Source organism: Benincasa hispida, chromosome 11 (genome assembly GCF_009727055.1).
Source record: "Benincasa hispida cultivar B227 chromosome 11, ASM972705v1, whole genome shotgun sequence".
In the NCBI taxonomy this organism is placed as follows: Eukaryota; Viridiplantae; Streptophyta; class Magnoliopsida; order Cucurbitales; family Cucurbitaceae; genus Benincasa; species Benincasa hispida.
Window position 1 is genome coordinate 10,253,962 of NC_052359.1, and position 26,012 is coordinate 10,279,973.

The 26,012-nt window shown below is 35.3% G+C and overlaps 1 protein-coding gene across 3 annotated transcripts; it reads left to right on the forward strand.

Moving 5' to 3' along the window:
- Positions 1-12,058: 12,058 nt before the first annotated feature.
- On the forward strand, positions 12,059-23,594 carry LOC120091631 (enhancer of mRNA-decapping protein 4). 3 transcript variants are annotated; one of them, XM_039049731.1, is made up of 13 exons: positions 12,059-12,097; positions 12,285-13,242; positions 17,652-17,701; positions 17,862-18,021; positions 18,154-18,372; positions 18,562-18,690; positions 18,800-20,410; positions 20,655-21,014; positions 21,095-21,214; positions 21,343-21,513; positions 22,056-22,220; positions 22,296-22,421; positions 23,026-23,594. In XM_039049731.1, the coding sequence occupies exons 2-13, from the start codon at positions 12,412-12,414 to the stop codon at positions 23,329-23,331; spliced, it is 4,248 nt and encodes a 1,415-aa protein (XP_038905659.1). In that variant the 5' UTR covers positions 12,059-12,097; positions 12,285-12,411; the 3' UTR covers positions 23,332-23,594. The 3 variants fall into 3 exon arrangements, with proteins under 3 accessions (XP_038905659.1, XP_038905658.1, XP_038905660.1); XM_039049730.1 differs by lacking the exon at positions 12,059-12,097 and having other exon boundaries at positions 12,151-13,242; XM_039049732.1 differs by lacking the exons at positions 12,059-12,097; positions 12,285-13,242 and adding an exon at positions 14,271-14,376.
- Positions 23,595-26,012: the final 2,418 nt, after the last annotated feature.

Here is a 26,012-nt window from a genome sequence, read left to right on the forward strand (position 1 = left end):
TGCATTATTTCTAGAGATAGGCACGGTCTTATGCTCGACGCACCCATGCACTATAGAGATATAGTCATGCGGCTGACCACCGAGAGGTGTGCGATGCGTTAGTGTGACGAGCTGGGATTACTCGAGTGATTTAAGATAATAAACATTACTATGCATTAATAGTTGTTGTGTATCTACCAATTCTCATCGAAAATCTTACATTGCTCAATCTATTTAGTTATGAATAGAAGTAGTGTGCAATCCATTAAACTTCTTCTTTTTATTTTTATTCATCGCCTCAAACGCATTGCTTCACAAGCATTATTGAGTGACAACTCCCTGTGTTCGACCTCGGATTACCCGAGAAACTTGCGTTCTCGTTATACTTGGCGAGAAAGCAAGAAAACTTGTGATAGGAATGCATGGTCATTGCATACTAGATTAACGCATACTTTTCATTCCAACGCATGACCTCCGACGCATGGGTAAAAACGCATAGCTTAAGCCATGTACCACACATGATTGCGTGCACCCCCATTCTTCCTCCAACAAGTTTTTGACGTCGTTCCCGAGGACTTGGCAGCTAATGGTTTGTTAAGTTTTGTGTTTTCGGAGGCACCCTTTTAGTCTTAGGCGTATTATAGCTTGTGCAACCAAGCTGCAAACAATATTTAAAGTATAGGTGATGTGTCGAAAGTTAATGTTGACCCCGAGATAGAAAGATTATCTATCGCATGAGCTAGAAGCAATCTTAAACGCATGGCAACCATCATGCGTCCAACAATTGCTAGAAGCTCCAATGGTCAGGACAACGAGTCTCGACCTAAGCAGTTGAGATCAATCTCCTGCATGGAAGACTCCTTGCGGTGGCTTCACTCTAATTTCTCTAGGGACGTCTTCTACTCTATCTTACTTTACTTTCCTAGTTAACTTTATTTATTTGATTATTGTTATTTTGGATATGTGGCTGCTTGCTTGGTTGTGGTGCGTTTGCTCCTTGTAGGTGCGATAATAACTCTCCTCGGTGCACAGTTACAATGGAAGAATCCTCCCCATCCTTCAACGCATGGCTTCGATTACATGAAATTCAATGCATTGTCGCATGCATTATTCTACTTAAGGTTATTTTCTTGTTATCTTTTATGCATTATCCTTTTGAAATTCTCCTTGTCTGATTGTGGTCCTTTGCGATGCATCTATGATGGTTCAAATAATTCACCGCATCCACTAATTAGGCATCGCAAGGCGCTCTTTACTTTTAATAGCTTCTTTAAATTTTGAAAGTCTAAGTTTTATTGTGTGCAAACCCTTGCTCAAACATTTGTTACCACATTTTTGTTGAGTTTGTTTTTAGCTTGCCGTGAGAACGCTACCAACCTATAAGTTTGGGGGTGACAGCAGTCTCGGAGAATTGTGTTCATTATATTGCGGTTATTCCTATAAAAAAAATTTAAAAAAATTGGAATAACAACTCCACTGTCAATGCAATGGGGAAACCCATGTTGATAAGAGTTAAATTGTGAAAGGCATTTACCCGTAGTTGGATGTCCGCTTGATACCCGTGGAGGCAAGCCAAAACGAAGTTAAATTGTCAGGATCAATGCATATGCACAACTTCTCTGTTTGGCGCAAGCCAAGTTAAGCAAGACATGAGTTGAGTTGAATATAGAACACAACCGAAGTTGGATGCTCGCATGACACACGTGGGGGTAAGCCAAAACGAAGAGCGCAACCAAGTTCAACACCGCATTCGAATAAGTAATCGCATAATCTTGAATTGTTTTGAATGAACATATTCTCAAGAGCTGAACGCAAAGTTGCAGAGAATGATTAAAAAGTTTTTGAGTAAAGGCTTGCCAAATTTAACTTAGTAAAGATCTTTTTGAAGAAGCAGCAGAAGTGGAGGAGAGTATTGCAGCCATGGTTAGAGGTACGAGTAAATTTTATTCTGGAAGGCTAGTCATCGCAAAGGAACGCCAGAAGGTGAGTTAAGAATAACGCATGCTTGAGGACAAGCATGATTCTAAGTTTGGGGGTGTGATAACTGGCAGAAATGCCAGTTATTATAAGCCTTTTATTTAGAATTATGAGGGCTAACAAGTAGAAAATGCAGTGATAATACTTATAATTTGTGAAAAATTGAGTTTTGTCTCGATTAGTACCTAAATCCTCACTTACCCCGATATTATACTCTGTGCCAAAGTATCTATTTTTGTAGCTATCGCAGGAATCAAACGCATGCGCTGAAGCCAAGCAACTGCAAAGACAAACGCATGCACTGAAAGCCGAGCTATCGCATAGATGAACGCATGTGTCCATTGCATGGAAGTTGTGGTGATCAAGCGAATGCGGTAATCACTTGGAGATTGCGGCCACGAAATGATAACCTTAAATAGAAGGGTGATCGCAAGATGAATAGAATGCGTTGATACTTCAGTTGAATCAAGCTCAGACGCATACTTTGAGAGTATCAACAAGATGAGATGATGTGACATTGCCCATACCACGACAAAGGTAGCAGTGAAACATAACGCAATCATGATTGTTGTTGGCGTTTGAACTCTATAAATAGCCCTTTGGACCTTCATTTCAAGACATCCGAACTTCTGCATCAAGGCAAAGGTTTGTGATCACAGATGAGAATATGAGCGAAATTTTCTGTGAGGATTCTTCATCTCCATAAACCAGACCGAGTGATGACCAGAGCTTTCGCTGGAGATAGAGCTCGAGAGAGACATCTCCACCATCCCTCCATGGTACCACCAGCAGCCTTGATGCAGAGTCTTTCATTTCTCTTCTAACCTCTGTATTATATTACATTTTATCTTAAGATATTAAGACATTTTGTAATCAATGCATATCTTGATTCCTTCAATGCCGTCTTCTTCATCATCTTTATCTTTATCATCGTTTATTTATCAAAGGCGATCGCATACTTAATCGTGTAGCCTAGAGATAGGACGCATGTAGCAACCCACCGAGAGGTATGCGTTGTGTAAGTATAGTGAGTTAATCCTCTTTGCTTGGTGAAAGGCTGTAGCAACGCTTGTCGATGGGTTGTTGCAATGCTTGTCTATAAGTTAATTAGCCGCATCTAACTGCCTGAGAAGGTAAGAGATGAAACGCACTAAAGCAAAGTATGCATGTTCCTAGAGATAGGCACGGTCTTATGCTTGACGCACCCATGCACCATAGAGATATAGTCATGCGGCTGACCACCGAGAGGTATGCGATGTGTTAGTATGACGAGCTGAGATTACTCGAGCGATTTAAGATAATAAACATTACTATGCATTAACAGGATCTATATATCTACCAATTCTCATCGCAAGTTTTACATTGCTCAATCTGTTTAGCTAGGAGTAGGACTAGATTGTAATCCATTAAACTTCTTCTTTTTACTTTTATTCATCACCTCAAACGCATTGCTTTATAAGCATTATTGAGTGACAAGTCCCTGTGTTCGACCTCGGATTACCCGAGAAACTTACGTCCTCGTTATACTTGGTGAGAAAGCAAGAAAACTTGTGATAGAAACGTATGGTCATTGCATACTAGATTAACACATACTTTTCATTCCAACGCATGACCTCCGATGCATGGGCATAAACGCATAGCTTAAGCCATGTACCATACATGATTGCGTGCACCCTCATTTTTCCTCCAATAGAATTCCATCTTGCAAGACTATGTTCCCAGCTATTCATCCGGTCTTATCCCCAAAATGGGAAGCTTATTGAGCAGTATTGTTGGACTACTCTCATCGTTTGTAGATCAAAGGATAAACCCAAGCAAACAGGAGTTTATAGCTAACTCAGGATTAAGATCGAGTTCACTTAGGTTATTTGATAAATGAAATAGTCAGTTTTAACAGTAAACGGTCGTTATAAAGAAAAATGACTATTTTCGTGGTCCAGTCTATATGCAAACTCATTGCATAGAATACCTCCACTCACATGTCTCAACATGAGCGATCTGTGGATCACCTCGTTTGTAGCACTTTACAACTTTTTGTATCAACTACAGAGTGAGCCACATCCAATAGTGTTACTAGGATGAAATACTCAATTTCATCCATATACTTATTAGACCATTTAAGCTATATACTGTTAACTTGATCCTGTTTATGTCACTACATAAAGTTACAGTATTCAAACTATAGTCATGGATATGTTTATTAGATTTTCATAATAAGACGCAAAATCAAAAATTTATTATTTATTGATAAATAGAATGTTTAACACTAACAGCGAGTTCTAGGACATTCCCAACAGAAGACACAACCACTAGTCTTCTCCGTTATCCTCTTAGGAACAAGGAAGCTTGTGGGAGCTTTTGGTTCTTGGTGAAGAAAAAGCAAAAATTATAGAGAAATCTTCTCTGTAATTTCTTTTTGTGAGATCTGGGGAGAGTTAAATTCTTTCACCCTATTAACCACTCCCTTACAATGCAAGGACCTTTCTCTCTCCTTCTACCATTTGTTCCGTGAGAGAGTTATAACTCTCTCCCCTTTAGTAATAATTAAATTTAATTCAAATTAAAATTTTTGGATTTTAATGTATGTATGTATGTATATATATATATATATACACACACACACATAAATTATATGTTATATTATATATAACATATATAACTTATAGTTAATGTTATATCACAGATAACATAAACCATAATTTACTATTCTCTCAAATAATCTAAGGTATTAATATGAATCACATTCATATTATTTTTTGTTGGAATTGGTGTCTTAAATCTCCTTGTAATCTCGTAGTTTGTAAGCTTTGTACAAACATATTGTTGTGAATAAAATAAGTGTTATTTTATAAGCATATACTCAATATAATAAATTAAGATCCTAGGTTATTTTATGTAATTTAAACAAGTATGTATAGACATACAAGTGGATTTTATTTAAATAATAACCTAAACGATCTGTAGTAGATGTATAAGGCTGGATACCTTATACTGATGATACTACAGATACGACCCGCTTTGTAGGTATTACAAATGTCGTAAAGTACTACAAATGATTTGATCTTGATCATTCACGTGGAGACATGTGAGTGAAGGTATCTTATACAAAGAGTTTGTATAAGACAAACCACGAAATGATTAGTTTCTTCATATAACGCCGTTAATAATAGAAACTTACATTTCACTAAGATAACCATAGGTGACATGACCTGAATCCTAAGTAAGTTGTGAACTCCTACTCATGAAGGCGGTGCTTTGCTTTGTATAGGTGAAAGTGGTGAGATTGCCAATTCAACAAACCTACCATTTTGGGGATTTGTCTGACTGAGGAGTTGGGAACATTGCTACACGAGACAGAATTCACTCCTTCCCCGATGCAGGGACAAGTAGATTAGAGGAATCAATGATATTTAAGGAGTTAGATGTAACTATAGAGGCAAAACGATAATTTTGGCTTAGTTGTACTTACAAGCAATCTGTAAAGGGTCATCGCACTGTTGACTAGTTATATCCAATGGACATAAAAATTTATCTGTAGTGTAAAGAGTGCAGTTGTCGGTCTTTAGTGGAATGACCGGCAGTTAACGAATGTTGGGTAATTTAATTAAAGAGTTTAATTAATTATCCAAGTACAATTGGAGCTTCAATCTACAGGTCCATAAGATTCCCTCTGTAGCTCAACAGGGATTTAATTGAGAATTACTTTTGGATTAATTTGAAGTGTTCAAATTATTCGAGGGAATTAATTATATATGATATAATTAATTAAATTAATTATATTTGTGATATAATTAATATAATGTATTTGATACATTATAATATAAGGTAATATGAGAGGAATTTAAATATGATTCAAATACTAATTATATGAATGAGATTCATGTAATTAAATTTAATATGAATATGGTTTATATTAAATACCATAAATAAGTTTAGAGAAATTAAATATTTGAATATGATTTAAATGTTAATTATATGAATGAAATTCATATAAGTGAGTTCAATATAAATGTGATTTATAGTAAATGCTATGTATTGTTAAGAGAAAATATATCTATAGGTTATATCGTATTTGATATAAGATGTAACTATAGATTATGTGTTCTATGGGATATAACATATAGTTTATATACATATAATAAGGTTTTTATTATATGTATAATTATTATTAATTTTATTTTATTAAATTAATATTAATTAAATAAAGGAAGGGAGTTACAACTCCCTCCCTCTAATTTCTCTCAGCTAAATACGTGATGAGAGGGAGGGTGCTCATTGATCTTCCTCTATGAAACATTGAGAGAATAGTTCTCTCTAAGAAAAACTCACAGAGAGAAAAGTTCTTCTCCTCCCTTTCCTCCTCTCCATCTCCTTCCCTCTTCCAAAGCCCTAAGGCAGAGCCCACAACTCCTGTCATTTTCAATCCTTGGGGAGAATACATAAGGCTCCTGGAGAAGGAGATCTGTTCGTGACTTGTTCGAGGGATTCTTGAAGGAATAGTCTTCAAAAATAAGGGTTTCTGAAACCCTAAGTTTTCCTTTATTAATGCATGCTATAATTTATGTAAATGCATATCTTGTTCTTTATTTACTATAAAACTTACATTCAATGAAAAATGGATTTGAGACGATCTTTTTTCCGCTCACGGTTCTCTCCTCATAGAGTTCCATCAATTGGTATCAGAGCTAGGTTTCTGGTTATCTGATCTCAAATTCCATTATTTTATTGAATCGTTTTTATAGTGTTGATGGATTTTTCTACATTCTGTTTCATGTGATGAATAGTTTTGAATGTGGTTTTGTTAATGAATGTTTCAGGATAGGATAGTATGTTTTTAAGGCTTTGTTCGTTTACAAATTTGATTTGTAAAGGCCCCTGTTTTGGGCATAATTTTTCTATAGAGTATATATTCGTTGTTTGGGTTGCTGGTGTTGTTCCCAGGGAGCTTCAAAGAATTTTTTCAAAGCACTGCTTTGATGAAGAAGACGAAGCAGTTTTACAACATCATGTAGCTACAAATACACAATCGTGTAACTTTTGCTAAACGATCGTGTTACTAATCGTGTAGCTTTTGCTAAACGATCGTGTTACTAATGTTACAAGATCATGTAGATTTTGCTACAAGATCGCAAAACAAGGTTTGCGACACGATCACTACAGAGAGTTTGTTGAAAGGCGGTTCAAGACCTGGTTCACTTGTTTCGAACTGGATGACTCTTACTCATGTAATAGTTAGCCTTTTAATTTTCCATTTAGGTGTCCTATCCCGGTCCATTTGTTTGTATTAAATATGCATATGATGTATGTTTTTTCTTATATGTCATATTGTATGTCATATAGAATCAAAACCCACCATAGGTTATGCATTTAATTTCATGCATCATTTATATTATAAGTGTTATAATATATGTATATGCATTTAATTTTATAGTATGCTCATTCATCATATATATAAGTGTTATACTATATGTTTGCATGCATAAATAACATAGTCATGCATCATTTATATTATAATCGTTATCATATATAGTTTGAATGTATGCATGTAATGTATGTTATTTAATTTCATTACTTTGTTATATATAAGTGTTATGTATATGTAGTAATGAAATGAACATTGCATGATGCATAACATTACTTTAGGTAATCTTATAAATGTTATAATTTTATAAAGTATGTCAATCAGTGCAATGTAGGTTTTAATATGTTTCATTTACTTTACAAGAGTTACAAATAAATGAAATTAGAAATTAAAATCAATAACTAAGAATTGCATGCAAACTTAGGTAAAATCATTTTTTAAAATTGTTTTAAAATATGATTGACATAGACCTAAAGTTCACAAGTTTCTAATGAGATTAGAAATTAAATTAATCTTTTTTAATAGGTTTAATAGGATTAAATTGATTTCAATACAAGATTAAATTTGTAGCAAACATATCTATAAGGGACCTTTTGTCTAAAGCAGGTTCTATTTAGGCTGTGGTACTTAAGATGACGGATACATCGTATCCCTACTTGGGAACTTACCTGGAAAGGTGAATTAGATATATTTGCTACAAGCATGCAATTGTTGATTAAAATTTATTAAAGTGTTTAACGAATATTAATCAAAATTGTTTAACTTTCCAAATTAAATGTTATTTTTGGGAAAACTTAAATCAATGGATTCACTACTATTGTAGGGGAATCACGATGCTTGTTTGGTCTCTAAGTGGGAGATTGTGGAGAAAATAGAAGCCCAACCAAGGTCCACTTTTCTTATATTAATTTGACTCATAAGCAATAGTTTGTCATTGGCTATTGGGGAAGTGAGTTATAATTTGACAACAAAAAAAGAGGTGGTGGATCAATCTTTTATAAAAGCTGAAGTTAGAATTGTAGGAGGGAAAGTAAAAGAAGTTAACCCAAATGAAAAGAGAATGAATTAGAGTTTCAAGCAAAGATGGATTCCACTGAATTTTGGTAATCTAACATGGGGTTGTTCCCATTTCGCTCGTCATGAACTTGTATGGTCTGGAGAAGCTTACTTGTCTTATAGTTTAGGTGCTTTTGTTTTTCGCATGCATTCACCCTTTTCTCTCCTTCCCCCGAGCCCTCTTCTCTATTTTCCCTATTGTTCATCAGGCAGCATTTCATGCTTTCCTTCGACATGAAATTGTTGAAGTTAGCTTAAAACCAGCCGGACAGAGTCTTTCTACAGCTGTTGCGCGCCGAGTTGTCCCTCTTTGGTAAGCAGCCAGGTTGAGGTTGAGGTTGATCCAAGCACATTGCTCCATGGAATGAGAATGGAGAACGTGCTTCTATCCATCGCATATAAACTTTAAGGACATCGTGACATAACCGTCGAGGTGAAGTAGGAACCTAAAAGAGAAGGAAATTATGTAAGTGTCCTGAGAGTTTCATTTGTTAAAGAAAGAAGAAGAATGGAGTCTTCAGTCTTCTGTTAAAAAAGAAGAATTGCGAGTGAGTTTCTTCTTTGAAAAAGTGTATTTTCATTCAAGAGTTTTTGTGAGCTTTATAAGAGTGATTCGTGAGCGTTTTTTTTTCTTGAAAAAAAAGTGAGAAATCATTCTTGAGTGATGTAAACTTTTGTACTCTTCTTCCTTACTATTTTAGTGGAACCAGTATCAGTAGCAGATAATTAAATGTAGCCCACATTGGGTGAACTAGTATAAACTGGGTATCATCTCTCTTCCCTTAAACGTGATTTATTATCATTCTTGTTGCTTGAAAGCTTAGGTTGGTTTATTCTTTTAATCTTGCGAGTTTCAAATTATTTATTTCACATTATTTAGAATTTGCATTTGATATGAAATTGGTGGATAATATATATTATCTGAATTTGGTCGATTAATTTAGATGGATGGGTAAGCAAAAGTTGAGCATGGTGATAAATGGCAAATAAATAACAAGAGGAATGATAATAAAGAAGTTGGATGCTACTAGTTCCATAATGACAAATAAAGACAATCATGCATGATGCTCTGGTTTGGGTCGAGGATTACACCAAATTAGAAGGCCAATGGTTTCATTAAAATGGATAATTGATAATGTTTTTTTGATACACATGTCGTTAGAAGGGAAATTGTTCACACCTCTCATTACCTCTCATTGTGGACAATCATGGGCCATTGAAGATGGTGAATGGAATAGCCTCCAAGATAAGAGGAATTGGAGCTATGTATCCAAATTCTAATTGTGGTAGTGAACAAGACGTTAGATGTTTACTCGTTAAATCAAATTCTAAATGAGGTAATGATAATTGTTATATAAGTGAATTTGGTAGTGAGCTAGTGGAAACTCTGTACACCAAAATTGAATGTTGCCAAACGATTAATGAGATGATAATGGACGTAAATTTGAAGTTACAAATAGTTTTCAAAGAGGTAATTGATTTAGAACCAATAATATTAACAACTAAGACAAATCAAGTTGATGAAAGAGACATCTTCCATTCATATCAGTTTTGGGTTTTCTGTATCTTATCTATATCTGTCTCTTTTTTTATCCAAACTTTTAGCAAATTCTCGACTCTTTGAATATATAAAAATTCACACGTCCATCAATTCAAATACGATTGTTGAGAATTCAGAAAGAGATAGAATTTTATTAGTTGTTGAAAACCCTAATTGTCATATGAATTAGTAAATTGATGAAGTTACTTATGTGAATGGTTACATCTCAAAGAGGAAGACCAAAGTAAGTACTAGGGAAAATGGTGATATCTCAACCTTGGCATCGGGCTTGAATATCAGGTGAATAGCAAAAAAATATTTCTTTCAGAAATGTTAATTGATGTTCAAAAAGGAAGCATTGAATGTCACTGTTTAGTTGGCATAGAAGTACACGACAGATACACATTTCTTAAGTTTGAATCATTGGATATGTGCTTAAAAATGAAAAAAGAAAACACACATGACTAATCACTCTAATGCCACTCGTTAACATGATGATACTTCAAAAAAAAAAAAATCATTTTTTTTTTTCATTTCAAAATCAAAAAATTTCTACACCATGCATATCACAATTGCTATAATTAGAGCAACAAAGATGACCAAATTGAGACATATATTTTAGCTTAGTTTTATCATTTATATAGCAAAAGATTTGTTGCTCTCTAAAACTATTTACCTTAGATCTAGAAAGAACTTAAAAAAGTAAAAGAAAATTACATTAATTGATAGACTATAAGAAATTAATATATGCATAGTACATTGAAATATTAAAATATATGATATAGATCTATAGGTAATAATACCCACTAAAATTAATAAAAAACCATGATTTAACACAACAAAATAACTAATTAATAGAAAAAAAAAATTCTTAATATGCCCCATTAAATAACTTTGACGTAATTAACCTTTTTTTAAGGCATAACTAACTAGAAATTATTATCGACTTATTAAATTAACTACACCACGTAGTCATAATTCATGCATGATTTTGACATCAGTTTTTCAAATATATATATTCGAAAAACTTAAAAAAAAAAAAAAATTCATACGTCAGGATAGATTTATAAAAAGTTTGGATAAAATAAATAAATACAGGACTGCATTGGTGCCAACTGGGGAAAATCAATAGACGTAGAGAGAAAAATGAGCAATGAACTCTTTGGTTGGAAATTATCCATTTTTTTAATATATTATTGGTGGGCCAGATAAAACAGGTTTAAATATTATTTTAGTTTCTATATTTTTTTTATTTTTTTCATTTTGGTTTTGATATTTTTTAAATAATGTTCATTTTAGTTCTTATACTTTCATCTTTTTTCCATTTTAGTCACTATACTTTCGAATTTTTATTTTAACTTTTGAATTTGGTTCATTTTTGTCATTTCACTTAAAAAAAGTTATCATTTTAATTATTTTAAAAAAAATGAAAATGAAAATGAACAAATGCTTCCTTACCCATTCAACACACAAAAATTGTACCAATAGCATGCTGTTCAATTCACAATTACAATTGATTGAATGATTGTCAATATAATCTATTCAATTACTTCAACAATGAATCAATGATCACTGAAAATACTCAGGGTTTGCTAAACAATTTGCATAGTAGAAAGTTAAGCTAGATGTGAATTGAAATAATTTAACACATTGCTATTGGTTTTAGTTGAAATAATTTACAAATGGCTCGAGTGAAGGATAATATCGTCAATCAAATGTAATTTAGCTGTGTATTGAGACTTATTTGTTTTAAATAATATAAACTTTTGATAATTTATTTTTCAATATTTAATGTATGACATATATTTTTTATAATATAGTATTATAAAAAAACAAGAAACAAGAATTAGAAAACATGAAACGAAAATTTACCAAACGGGGTCAAAAGGATAAGAATTATCACTTTTTAAAAGTATAAGAACAAAAATGAACAAAAGTTGAAAGTATAATGACCAAATTGAATATTTTGAAAGTATAGAGATCAAAATGAACCAAAGTTAAAGGTATAAAGATAAAAATTTAAAATCAAGATGAATAAAAACCATAAATAGAGGGCACCAAATAATATTTAAACCAATAAAATAATTAGCTAAAAAATAAATCTATATATCTATTTACTTAATTTTCCATATCTCAAGAAAAAAAAAAAACCTATTTTCCATTTTCCAATCCATCTTCATCGGGTATATAATTCGGGTCTCTCTGGTCTTTGGCTCTTCACTTTTTTCTGGTCTTCTGGGTTTCTTTAGATACCAAATTCGATACACATCTTCTCTGTTTTCTTTCATATTTTATTGTTTCTTAATCTCTTTCTCACTCGATTAACTTCTTCAGTCTTTCTTTTTTTCTTTTTTTCTTTTTTTTTTCCAGATCGCGTTCTGTTTCTGTTCTACAGATTTTTGTTTTCCACTGCAAAAATTGATCCCAAATTCATCCGGAATTGATCTGAAATCGAAGAATTACAGATCTGGGTTTTGACGAATTGAGCTGATTCTTCATGGCTTCCCCTGGGAATCCAAACCCAAATCCAACAAACCCACCATTTGATGTTCAGAAATTCTTTAAACCCACCATTTCAAACCCTACGCCGACCTCCCAAAACCCTACCCTCATGAATTCACCTCCATTTCCGCCTCCTTCTTCCTCTTACCCTCCTCCCACTGGTCCTTTCTCTTACCCACTTCAGAACGCCCCATTTCATCATCCTTATCATCCTCCTCATCATCCCAATCAAGTTCCGTACTCTCAAGACCAATTCTCTAACCTTCATCATCAGCGCTCTCTTTCTTACCCTACTCCACCGCTTCAGCCTTCTCCTCCTCCGGTCAATATGGTTGTCCCTCAGAACAATCCGGCTCAGAGCTCTGGTGCTCGGATAATGGCGATGATTAGAGCCCCTGGTTCTAATCTTGAACAACTCCCCCAGCCCCCTGCTCCATTGGGTTCGATGCCGTCTCCTTCTTCGGGTGTTCCTGAATCTTCAGCGCCTCCTAATGTTCCCATCATGACTACTATTCCCATGATGCAGGGGGTCAATCCTGGCATTTCGCCTACTGGGCCGGTTCGAATGCCGAGCAGTAAGCTTCCGAAAGGGCGGCATTTGATCGGTGATCATGTGGTGTATGATGTGAATGTTAGGTTGCAAGGAGAGATCCAGCCACAGCTCGAAGTGACGCCCATTACCAAATATGGTTCAGATCCTCAGCTTGTGTTGGGACGTCAAATTGCGGTCAACAAGACATATATATGCTATGGATTGAAACAAGGGAACATTCGAGTTCTTAATATCAATACCGCTCTAAGATCTTTGTTTCGTGGCCATGAAAAGGTTTGATTTCTTTTTTCTTTTAATTTGAATGAATTGCTTCGTTTTTTGTTTGCTTAGTGAGTTATCATTTTGTTGGTTTTTCATTGATCATTGTTTCGCATCCTAGTAGTTGGAATATTACAATAGTTACTTTAAAATTTTTCCCTTGGAAACAAGTAGCTTCATTTGATGTATGGAGATTTACCGAGAGGCAACCTGCAGGAGCTCACGAGAAGGTGCTCCAATTAGAGTTAATATAGGAGGATAAATAGATACAAATTGGTTTGAGCAAGAGCTCCAAGAGAAGCTGCAGAAGTTATATTTTCTATGGCTTATGAAATATCTTCATAGTTTTGGTAAATAACATCCTATTTCTTTTGAGCCTAACCACCTACAGAATAGCTCTAAAGACAGTTAGCCAAAGTGGTCCAAAGAGGTATTAGTTGTAGTGAACTTATGAAGAAGAGATTTAAGAAAGAGGATTCCGTAAGGTTCCAACTTTTGGATTATTTTTTCTTCAGCACTAAACATAGCTTATTCCATCATTTCTAAAGGAATTGTTGATATAAAATCCTTAACCTCAGCACCAAAAGATTGTGTATTGGTCCCAATCTTGTCTAACAAATGTGATTTTTATCTTCTGTTGTAGGCTTGTAATAGGGCACTTCCTTGGGAAATTTGTCGCTAGAGGCCTTGCCATGATCCAATTGACTTCCCTAAGTTTAATTATATCTCCTTTGCCATCGAGAAATTGGCATTGTTTGCCAAATTGACAAAGAGTTCTGATATTTGCATTCGAGGGTAAGAGCTGCTAGCCTTGTTTCTCTTGCTGGCCAATGATCCAAAATCTGTACCAAACTTCCACTATTTATCTTTACATGCCATCGAGACTCCACCTTCAAAGTACACCCTCAAAGATATTTGTGGGAAAATGTTCAGTTTTCTTCTAGCCGTATTTCCAATGCAAATGCCAAACCCTTTTGTAGGTTGAATTTAGAGGTAGAGCATGAGAGCATCGACATTCCACTTGACAAGGCAACAACATCCTCAAATCTGTCCCTTGCTTGATGAGATATTCTAAAATCTTATCAACTTCACTAGTAATGCAGCTAGCCTCAATGATGGATAAGCAATAAGTGGATGACTTTGATTGAAGTAAGTCTTTCTTCTTTAGATGCGAGAATCTTCTTTTAGTTTAGAATTGATTTTTGGATTTCTCAACAACTAAGGTCCAAAATTTCCTCATCCTTGGATTTCCTCTCAAAGGTAGTCCTAGTTGAAAGGCCGCTTAACTTAAGGGCAAGAAAGATAGTTGGCCACCATAGCAACCTTTTCTTCTCTACTCATGTTTTGATTCAAAAGCAAGACTTTTCATTGAACTAATGAAAATAGGTTGATGCTTAAAGATACAAACTCACAATGTAAATATAAAGAAAATAGATAGAAAAATTAAGAAAGATAAAGACTTCCAACTTATACAAATATCTTATATTTTTTATCGGGGAGTTTGAGCTTAGACTGAGGTGAAGGGATAATTGTTGTTGGAGTCTTAACCTTATTGGGGCTTTTCCTGTAACTTGTTCTTTCATCTTTTCCCTTTTTCCCTTTGGTGAATCTATGTTGAGGGTGAAAACTTCAAAAGGGTTAAATTCTTCTTTTGGCAGGCTATCCATAGAAGAGATAACTCTCTCGATCAGTTTTTGAAAAAGATGTCTTCTTGATGGTCCGTTTTATTGCATTCTTTGTCAGAGGATGGAGGAAGATCTGAAACATATCCTCTTGAGTTGCGATTGGACGGTCTATTTGGAGTTCTTTTCTCTTTTTTTCTTTTTTATGTGTTTGGCTTTCAGTTTGCCAAACATAGAGAATATTGGGAGATGATTGTCGAGTTCCTCCTCTATTTGTTGTTTGATAGAAGGCCTGTAGATGGAAAAGAACAATAAACCTTAAGAGGAGTTGAGAAGGGCCCTAGTGAAATTTGGTCCCTTGTTAGGTTCTATGTTTCTCTTTAGGCAACGACGATGAAGTTTTTTTGTAATTATTCATTAAGTTTCAGTATACCTGATCAGGGTCTCTTTCTTTAGTAGGACATTTTTTCCCTTGTATTCTTTCATTTTCTTTTTTCGAATAAAAGTTTGGTTTTTCATTCCAAAAAAGAAAAAAAAAATAATCTATCTGGCTATGCATACATTAATTCCTCTTGAAGGTAATTTAAGTAAATATATTCTCAAACCAAAGGCTTCCTTTAAGATCTCAACAATCTTGAATAAATGAGAAATTTTAGGATGGAGTGATAGAAAGAGTTACATTTGCAAATTGGATATAATTGACACTCGGAAGTCACACTCTTCTTTGAATAGTATAATATCAAAGAAGTCCCCCAAGGGGTGGCCCCGTTGGCTTGAAGCCCACGGTCTTTGAGTAATACCTAACCTACCTAGATGTCATGTGTTTGAATCTTTTGATGAGCTTTATATGGAAATCCCTTGGGGGATGTTTGGGCCAAAGAGTTGGGAAGTAGGGAGTTGAGAAGTGTAGCATTGTGAACTCCACTGCTGGTTTGTTCCAAGGAGTTCTTGGGTCCCACCACTAAAAAACATTAATTTTATGTCTTATTAACTCCTTAAACTGTGGGTCCCAAGAGTTTACAACTTCCTAGGCTTCACAACTCCTTGGACTTGACAACTCCACTCCTTACCCTAAACACCCTCTTAATATTTCTAAAGTCTAGGCTTTGGGGATGGGTGCGGACTTCAATTAAAAAAGTTTTTAAGTATAAGAGATGGAGCAAGCCCTTAACCTGACAGTTGAGTTATAATGGAGTTCTCCAATCGAGTTATAATAAGAGATGGAGCATAATAAGTTTAGTAAACAAAGGTTTCAATTAAAGGAAGAATAGTAAAAGAGAAAAATAGTTGTCAAGTTCTTCAAGGTACTTCTCAAGATTGTTGAAAATTATTTTATTACTTTTCATTCAAGTATCCCAAAGAACAGTTCAAATGCCATTCACCCACAAAGTTTTTCTTTGTCCTTAAAATTGGCCGTAAACTAGAGAGTGACTCTATGAACTTCTAGGACCTTGAAATTCTTGTGCTAAAATTGCATAAAAGTTCCTCCACTAATTTGAGAGTTGAGACAAAGGAGAAAGATAAGAAAGGACGATATGAGTTACTGACGCTCATTCGAAGAGAACTAGTTAAGTTCTTATTTGGTGTTCATCTTTGAACTTCATCATTTGTATATTAATACCTCCTAGACAAATACACGTGAAGGAGATTTCAGGGTTATAGCTTTCTAATTCATATTTGATGTTTGACATAGCGGGCTTAAAAAATTTAGTTCACTGGATCATTATAAATAAAGATTTAAATTTGAGTTTACATATTTTAGTAGTAAAGATTGAAGAAAAATTTAAAGTCAACCCCATAGGGAAGATAAGAACCACAAAGCATAGTGATAATTGAATAATATTGCCAATTCTTTCATTGTTCTCATGAAGAAACCATTAAAGTCTTGAATTCTGTCCAAATTAGCTGAGTGTGATACATCTTTGATCATAAAAAGCTTGTTTTTACAAATTGAAATATGTGGGGAGAGCTTCCACTGGTTATAATCTTAAATCATTTTTTGGCCAAGTGGAACTTCTTCTAAACATCTTGACTTGGGGTTTCCTTGCTTGTAATAGTGGACAGCTTCTAGAACTGGATTGGCTGTCCTTGCCTTCATACACTTGTGTTATTTGGTGAAAACTTCTGTCTAACATTCTCTTAGAATCAAATACCATGGTACAAGATATAAAGTGGCAACCGGTTCATGGTTTGGTATTTTCTTGAAACTATTGGCTTTATTTTTTACTTCTTAATATTTGTGATTGTCTGTGAACTATCATGGGTTGGCCTAGTGGTAAAATAAGGGAATATCCCCATCAAAAAGGGCTAAGAGATCGTGGGTTCAATACATGATGGCCACCTACCTAGGATTTAATATTCTACGAGTTTTCTTGACACCCAAATATTGTAGGGTCAGGTAGGTTGTTCCATGAGATTAGTCGAGGTGCGCGTAAGCGGGCCTGGACATTCACGAATGTGGAAAAAAATATCTGGCAGTGTCTGTGTCACCTTGCTTGCCACATTGACCATTCTCAGACATTTTGTTGCCAAGGAAATTTGTAGGATATTAAATCCTAAGTAGATGGACACCATGACTTGAATCCACATTCTCTAATGCCATTTATATTTTTGCCTTCATTGACCATGAGGATAACCCAGGGTGATTTTGATATTATTCTTATTATTCTTATATTTTTATATTATTCACTTATGTTTCATCCATGTCATTTATCTGGGTCATAGTAAACTGTGACTGGTAAATCCTCTTTCTCACTTATCTTCTTCCCCTTCCTATTTCTCAATAATGTCTCATTCATGCAGAGGGTCACTGACATGGCATTCTTCGCCGAAGATGTTCACCTTTTGGCTAGGTAATTATGCACTACATCCTAAATTTATTTTTGTTTCTGCTTGTATTCTTTTATGGCCTTCATGTATTTCTCTTTATGGAAGGCAGTTTTCCATAATAAAATTGATCTGCCTCCACTCCCCCCGATTTTAAACGGGCTATGGCATATTTCTTTTATGCAGTGTTGATGTAGGTGGACGAGTTTATGTTTGGAAGATATCAGAGGGCCCTGATGAAGAAACTAAGCCACAAATCACTGGGAAAGTTGTTATCTCCCTTCATATGGAAGGAGGGGAAGGGGAAATTGTGCATCCACGAGTTTGCTGGCATTGTCACAAACAGGCAATAATTATTTTAATGCTAATACCCATATGTAGAGCCGTGGAACAATTAGTTTTATTCATGGTTTATAATTAATTATAATTGTATTGTTGCTCAAACCTCCATGTATGAATGTTGTCTGAATTTGTATAGGAAGTTTTGGTAGTTGGATTTGGGAAGGCTGTTCTCAGAATTGACACAACCAAAGTTGGGAAGGGTGAAAGCTTTTCTGCTGAAGCTCCTCTCAAATTTTCTCTTGATAAGCTGATTGATGGTGTCCAGCTTGTTGGGAAGCATGATGGAGAAGTGACCGAATTGTCCATGTGCCAGTGGATGACTTCTCGTTTGGTTTCTGCTTCTATGGATGGAACGGTTGGTATTTGTCCCGTGTAAATGTTCCTTTTTTTTCCTTAACATATTTTTCCCCTTTCACTGGCTCAAATTTTAAATTAGTGTATTATAATTGTCTAGTTTCTGAAGACAACGGTCATGGATGGTTACTTGGAAAAAAAAGCTCCTTTTTGTTTTCTTTCTTTCTCTGATCGTGTATTTACATTGTAGATCAAAATTTGGGAAGATCGCAAGGCATCACCTTTGCTGGTTTTGAGACCACATGATGGCCAACCAGTTAATGCGGCCACTTTTTTGACTGCTCCTAATCGACCAGATCACATCATACTCATAACAGCTGTGAGTATTACAAGAACCTCTTTGTTCTTTCAATTTGGTCGAAAAATTGTCTATGCTTTCACTAACTCTGGCCAGCTAAGGATTTTCTCTCATTTACGACTCTTGATAGGGGCCTCTGAATCGGGAAGTGAAAATATGGTCATCTGCAAGTGAGGAAGGTTGGCTGCTACCTAGTGATGCTGAATCATGGAAATGCACCCAGACCCTGGAATTGAAGAGTTCAGCTGAAAGTCAAGTTGAAGAGGCTTTCTTTAATCAAATTGTAGCATTGTCTCAAGCTGGCCTTCTTTTGCTTGCTAATGCTAAGAAGAATGCTATATATGCAATTCACTTGGATTATGGTCTTAATCCAGCCTCGACACGGATGGATTACATAGCAGAGTTTACTGTTACGATGCCCATTTTAAGTTTTACTGGAACAAGTGAAATATTAGACCGTCTAACACATATTGTCCAGGTTTATTGTGTACAAACACAAGCCATACAACAGTATGCTTTAGACTTATCTCAGTGCTTGCCCCCACCATTGGACAATGTGGGATTAGAGAAGGCAGATTCTAATGTTTCACAGGATTCTGCTGGTGTTGAAGGACTGGCTGCATTGTTTCCTTCTGGAAGCAAACCAACTGACATACCCTTCACTAGTTCTACACCCAGGGGTTCGCTGCTAGTCAATGGCTCTGACAGTGCTAGTGCAGAAAGATATCCTGCCAGCACCATGTCTCAAGATGCAGCATCCGTTGCTAATACAGAATCTAAACCTGCTACTCTGTCACCTGTAGCTAGTAACACGGACATTGTCTCTCCTGCGTCACCTCCTCTTCCTTTGAGCCCGCGCTTATCTAGAAATCTGTCTGGTTTTAGAAGTCCAGTGGTTGCATTTGATCCCATTACTGCAGTTAGTGATCATGCTGCTGAGCGACGTGGTAATGACTATCCAGTCAACCGACAAATGGATGCCATTCACCCAAATTTGTCTGAAGTGTCTTCCTTGGATGATGAGTCCAGAAACAGTGAGGAGAAAATTTCACGGGAAGATCTGTCTAATGTCCTTAATCCTCCTATAGTGTTTAAGCATCCTACTCATCTTATTACCCCCTCTGAGATATTGATGGCTGTTTCTTCCTCTGACACAACTAATATCATTGAAGGTAAGAGTGAGGGGGAGACAAATATCCAGGATTTAGTGGTTAACAATGATGTTGAAGATACGGAGCTAGAGGTTAAAGAGGTAGGTGAAATGAAGTCTCCTCAGAACGGTGAATATGGTAGTAGAGGTGAGCCTCAAAACCTCTCTCTCGAGAACAAGGAAAAATATTTCTGCTCACAAGCTTCAGATCTTGGTATGGAAGTGGCCCGAGAGTGTAGTGCACTATCATCTGAAACTTATGTCATTGAGGAAGCCCCGCAAGTTGATGCTACTAATATAATGGACTCAGAGGTAGATTCCCAAGCTGGTGAGGGAGATAGAACGTTGGCCAAAGATGTGTCTGAAAAGGTTTCTGAATCATCTATATCAACCACTCCGCAAATTCCAACACCTAGTACAAAGGGGAAGAAGAACAAGGGGAAAAATTCTCAACTGTCAGGCTTGGTTTCCCCATCTCCAAGTGCTTTCAATTCCAATGAATCTTCCACTGAACCTTGCGGTAGTTCAAGTCTTCCCCCACCTGAAGCAGCTTTTCCTCCTTTACTAGCCATCCAGGATACGTTAAATCAGGTTAATGTCAGTAGATTTTTGTGTGCAGAGTCGTCAGTATCCGTTTTTCTTTCATCTCTAGAAAGGCAAATATTTAATTCTATGATGGACTTCATTTTATAAATTTTGTGATCCTTGCTGATGAAGTAATTGCTATATGGCCATCTTGTCACAATTTGAGATGGTTGTATGAGTTCTGTATTTTACACGGCCCTTTGGCCTGTCTAATTGTATTGAACTAATTATTTCGAATACTTTTGTGTAGATAATGAGCACTCAGAAAGAAATGCAAAAGCAGATGCAGATGACATTTGCAGTTCCAGTCACTAAAGAAGGTAAAAGGCTGGAGGCAGCTCTTGGACGAAGCATGGAGAAGGCCTTGAAAGCGAATAATGATGCATTATGGGCTCGGATTCAGGAAGAAAGTGCTAAAAATGAGAAATTGTTGCGAGAAACTACACAAAAAATAACTAGTTTAGTTGCAAACTTTGTGAACAAGGACTTGCCTGTCTTTTTAGAGAAAGCTCTGAAGAAGGAAATGTCTGCCATTGGACCTGCTGTGGTTCGCACAATTACACCAGCTATTGAGAAAACAATTTCTTCTACCATCGCAGATTCTTTCCAGGTTTGAATTTATTTGCATGCTGACTCTTCTTCTCTTGTTGTTTTCATCATGGGACCTTATTCATGTCTTATGTGATGTAGAGAGGAGTAGGTGATAAGGCAGTAAATCAATTAGAGAAATCTGTTAACTCAAAGCTTGAAGCTACTGTTGCTAGGCAAATCCAAGCGCAGTTTCAAACCTCTGGGAAGCAAGCTCTGCAGGTTTAGTTCATTTGAAAAATGTCCCTGTTTCTTCAGTTAAAATGAGTCTATCAGAATTCACTTTTAAGATTTCTTTGTAGCTCTTGGATGTTGAGATTTTTGGTTAGAATGATAATCTTCTTTTGCAGGATGCATTAAAATCTAGTTTTGAAGCATCATTAATTCCTGCCTTTGAAATGTCGTGCAAAACCATGTTTGAGCAAGTAGATTCTACCTTTCAGAAAGGACTGGTTGAACATTCAGCTGCAGCACAGCAGCACTTCGACTCTTCACATTCTCCATTGGCACTTGCTTTGAGGGTACAATTGCTGTGCCTAAACCTTTGATAGAATATAGATTCGCCCCCAGTTATAATTCTATGTTTCACTTTTTCTATTACGGCGAAGCTTATCTCATCTTACAGCCTTGTTAAGAGTGTGCTGATCAAGTTATGAAATGATGCTTCAAAAAACTTTGGAGCAGTATGTGAAATGGCTATCTTTCTTTTATGGTATTTAGTTTTCAAAGGATGGGTAGGGACAAATCCATCTGCTTTGCTTGTAGAAGGATCTGTTCTAGCTATGCGGTTCATAGATTAAACCTAATTTATGTTGGATGAGGCCACACACTGATTTTAGATTTTCTTTGCATATCTGGATGGTGGAGTTCCTTTAAGTTCTTTTGATTTTCTTGCATCCGGTTGACCCAAGTTAAATTATTAGGTGCATTTGAAGGTTGAAGGTGTTGATATATGATTAGCATGATTTGACACCTTCTATAATCACCTTAGCGTCTGGTAATTTTATTAATTATCATTTGTTTGCTGCTTTTTTCACCTAACTGATTTAAGCATGGAATACAGGATGCTATAAATTCAGCATCAACAATTGCACAGTCCTTGAGTGGTGAATTGGCTGAAGGCCAAAGAAAACTGATAGCCCTTGCAACTGCAGGAGCAAATGGTAGTTCGATAAATCCTTTAGTTACCCAACTAAGCAACGGACCATTGGGTGCTCTCCATGAGAAGGTTTACATTTTTTACTCTTCTTCCTTGTATATCACCTACTGGCTTGATCTAATGTATTCTCAACACATGCTCTAGGTTGAGGTTCCTCTGGATCCTACCAAAGAACTGTCAAGATTGTTATCTGAAAGGAAATATGAGGAAGCTTTCACTGCTGCTTTACAGAGAAGTGATGTGAACATTGTCTCTTGGTTATGTTCTCAGGTAATGTGGTAGCATGATTTTGTTTATTTTCCAATATTTCTTGTGTTTGTCATTCTTCTGGAGTCATCTTCAAAGATTTATTGTCTTCCTTTGTTATGAAATTTTGCACCGACCCTTATTATCATGTTTAACGTCCTCCTTCAATCAGGAATGTTCTGGAAAGTAAATTGGTGCAGTTTTAGCACTGTGTATAGAAGAGAGTTTGTTAGTTAAGTTATTCGTGCACTAGCCATTTCATGGATAAAAGCTTAAGCTGAAATGTCTAAAAAAAAAAAAAAGAAGCTGAAGCTGACTATTTGGCTATGGCACCGGCAAAACTACTATAAATTAATATCCGTTTTAAACTTCTGGATGTTCACAATTGTTAGATGCTGATAAAATTATGTATATATTATTTTCCCACTGAAACTGCATATCCTGGTATTTTCTATTTTTTTGCATGGTTGAACATGGCCGTGGTTACATCAATATATAAGTTAAAGGTTAAAAATTAGAACAGCGATCTGTTTCTTTACTAATTTTGACCATCTTGTCATGAATGTGATCTGACATGTAAACTAGGAAAAAAGATATGATGTTATCCTTCTATTGTATTGTTTGTCAGGTTGATCTTAGAGCCGTTCTGGCAAATCCCCTTGCTTTGAGTCAAGGAGTACTGCTGTCCCTTTTGCAACAATTAGCATGTGATATCAACAAGGATAGATCCCGAAAAATTGCATGGATGACTGAAGTGGCTGCTGCTGTTAATCCCACCGACCCGATGATAGCGATGCACATACGACCCATCTTCGAACAGGTGTATCAGATTTTGAACCATCAACGGACCTTGCCAACTGTTTCTCCAGTCGAGCTCACTGGCATTCGTATAATCATGCATCTTGTCAACTCCATGATGGTAACTTGTAAATGATTCTTCCCTCTTTCGTATGTAATTTTGTTCTGGCTTTTCAACACCCTAATGTGCAGATATAGAGCATGGAGCATAGATACACATCTTCCTCTTTCATGTTTATTTCTGTAAAAGGCACCAAAACCGTGTAGATCCGTTGTTGTCGAATCTGTGAAATAGGCGTAGCATAGGCTCGCTCTCATTTCTTTTCTTTTCCTTTTCCTTTCCCTTTTTATGGGTGATTTTTGTTGTCATTTGTGCTAGAGATCTGCCAGATTAAAACCTGTTGGTATATGTTGCATTTTCCTTTTCCCTTTTCTAATTCCACAAAAGGTTTGAACAACCTTTGTGGGAAAGAAAGATTTTGTAGCACTTGACCCTTTTAAGTTGTTTTTATCAAGTGCTGAGGAAGAAAACAAATGCTTTTTCAGCACCAGGAGAATCCTCCTGTGGGGAGGTAGTTGGGAGGTCAAAAATAGAAGAGTTCCACCTCCCTATTTTTTATTATTTTTTTCCCAATTTTTAAAACTTTTTAAAACTTTTATCTTTCAATATTTCTTTTTCCATTCAATATATTCAGCCTTATATTTATTGTTTGATTTCTTTTGTTTCTCTAATTTTATTAGGTCTTTAATGTCGATTTTTTTCTATTTAGATATCAATAATGAACTATTGTTCCGATAATGTTCTTTGTTATATTGGTATCTTTATTATATATTTTTTTGGTTTTCAAGAATATATGGATTTAAGAGCTTGAAAAAAAAAAGCATCATATTGTATTTGGAGGTTGTGATGTTGATATTTATTAAAATGTTAGCATTGGTCTTGACTTGAGGTTCTATACAAAATTGAGGTCAAAATTATAGATAATTTCAACATGATACAATTTTTTAGTTTGAACGTCAATATATTTCAAATTTGAGTGTTGATATGGGCTGATAGAAGTATCAATATTTGTGTTGATAGTTGTGTAAAAAATATATATCAAAACTGTATGAGAGATCAGGAATTAAATTGCCAAATTTGTAATTTTCTTAATGTTAATTTTGTAAATATGATAATCAATTTTATCATCCATTAAAAATTTTCCAATGTAATAATAGTTATAATCTTTCATGACATACTCCCCATTCTTTGAAAATTTCTTTGCCCCATATGTGCATAGGTAGAGAGTTTAGTTTTTTGGAGGTTCGATTTTCATTCTCACCTACTAAAAGAAATATGTGTAGGATGTTAACCGTGTCATTTGTCCTATAGAGAGTAAGCGTGAGGGATTTTTTTTTTTCCAATGGAGTAATCATCGTTATTATTATATTAAGTTTTTAACATGCATGTTTGAACTATTAAAGCCCTTTTGTAATATTTATTTATTTATTTATTTATTTTTTTTTTTTTATTTATGTTTGAACTTTGTTCAATAGATTTGGTATTATGTTGTAATATTTAAATTTATACTTTTAGAATCATACAGTAGAATGTTTTAACTATATGTTCGGGTAATTATCTTAGTTCCATATGTAATGATATCTATATATATTTTATAACTTCAATATTTTAGTTTAAATGAGACATTTTTCCCTAGGAACACACAATTAAAATTGAAATTTATATTTTATTGAATTAAAAAAAATTAAATGAAGAATGGTTTTTCAACGGGATCAAATAAGAAGTCATCTCTGTTTGGCCCTATCAACAATAAATTCTCATAAAACAAACACTATCTTAAAAGGAGTTTGTAACATGGATGCTTTCAACATTTTTTTCTTCACTTGACAGTGTTTATGGTGAGTGTAATTTGGAGGTTTTTTTACACATGACCTATTCTTTAGTGTTCATGACCTTCCTCTCCTCTCGAACTTATGAATGATAACTTTTTGCTTATATCACATGTCCTTCTCAGGATGCACAAACACGTTGCAATTGCGATCAACGCTTTAGGCTGATGAATTTTTCCTACTCCTAGTCTGTTTTGATGAGTACAATACGATGAAGATTTAAACCTGACTTGACGTTACAAAATATGTCCACGCTAGCGATGATCGTGTTAACCCGATCATTTTGATTAATCCCTGACTCGATTTCGTAACTTTGATACGATAAGTGGAGGTGTGTGTGGAAATTGGACAAGATATACCTACCAATACTGGGGGTACAGGAGGGTGGGAGTCAACATTTGATTACAAACGCAATTTCCAAAAACGCCTTCACTTATAGCGTTTGAGTTACAAGATCGGGGCAAGGATTAGTCAAAATAGTCGGACCGACATGATCATCGTTAGCGCGAACATATTTTGTAATTTCGAGTCAGGTTTAAGTCTTCATCTTGTTATATTTATCAAATTGGGCTGATGGCGAGCGTGATGGGTTTGTGTGTCCTGAGAAGGGCATGTAATGTAAGTAAAATGTTATAATTCATAAGTCCGTAAGGGGTCAAAAAACTTAAATACATTGAAGATAAGTCATTCGTACAAAAACCTCGTATAATTTATATTATCATCTTTTTAAACTTTGTATAAAACATGTCAATTTGTCTCATAAACTAAAGTTCTTCAAGGTTGGTTTCAACAAAACCTTATTCTAATTGAACTAGTGTACGGTTGTGTACTCGATATAGGACGATCAACCTTTGAGCTTTCATTGGTTCCTCATGGGTGAGACTCCAAACTATCAAGACATCAATGGTCAAGTCTTGTGACCTCGTT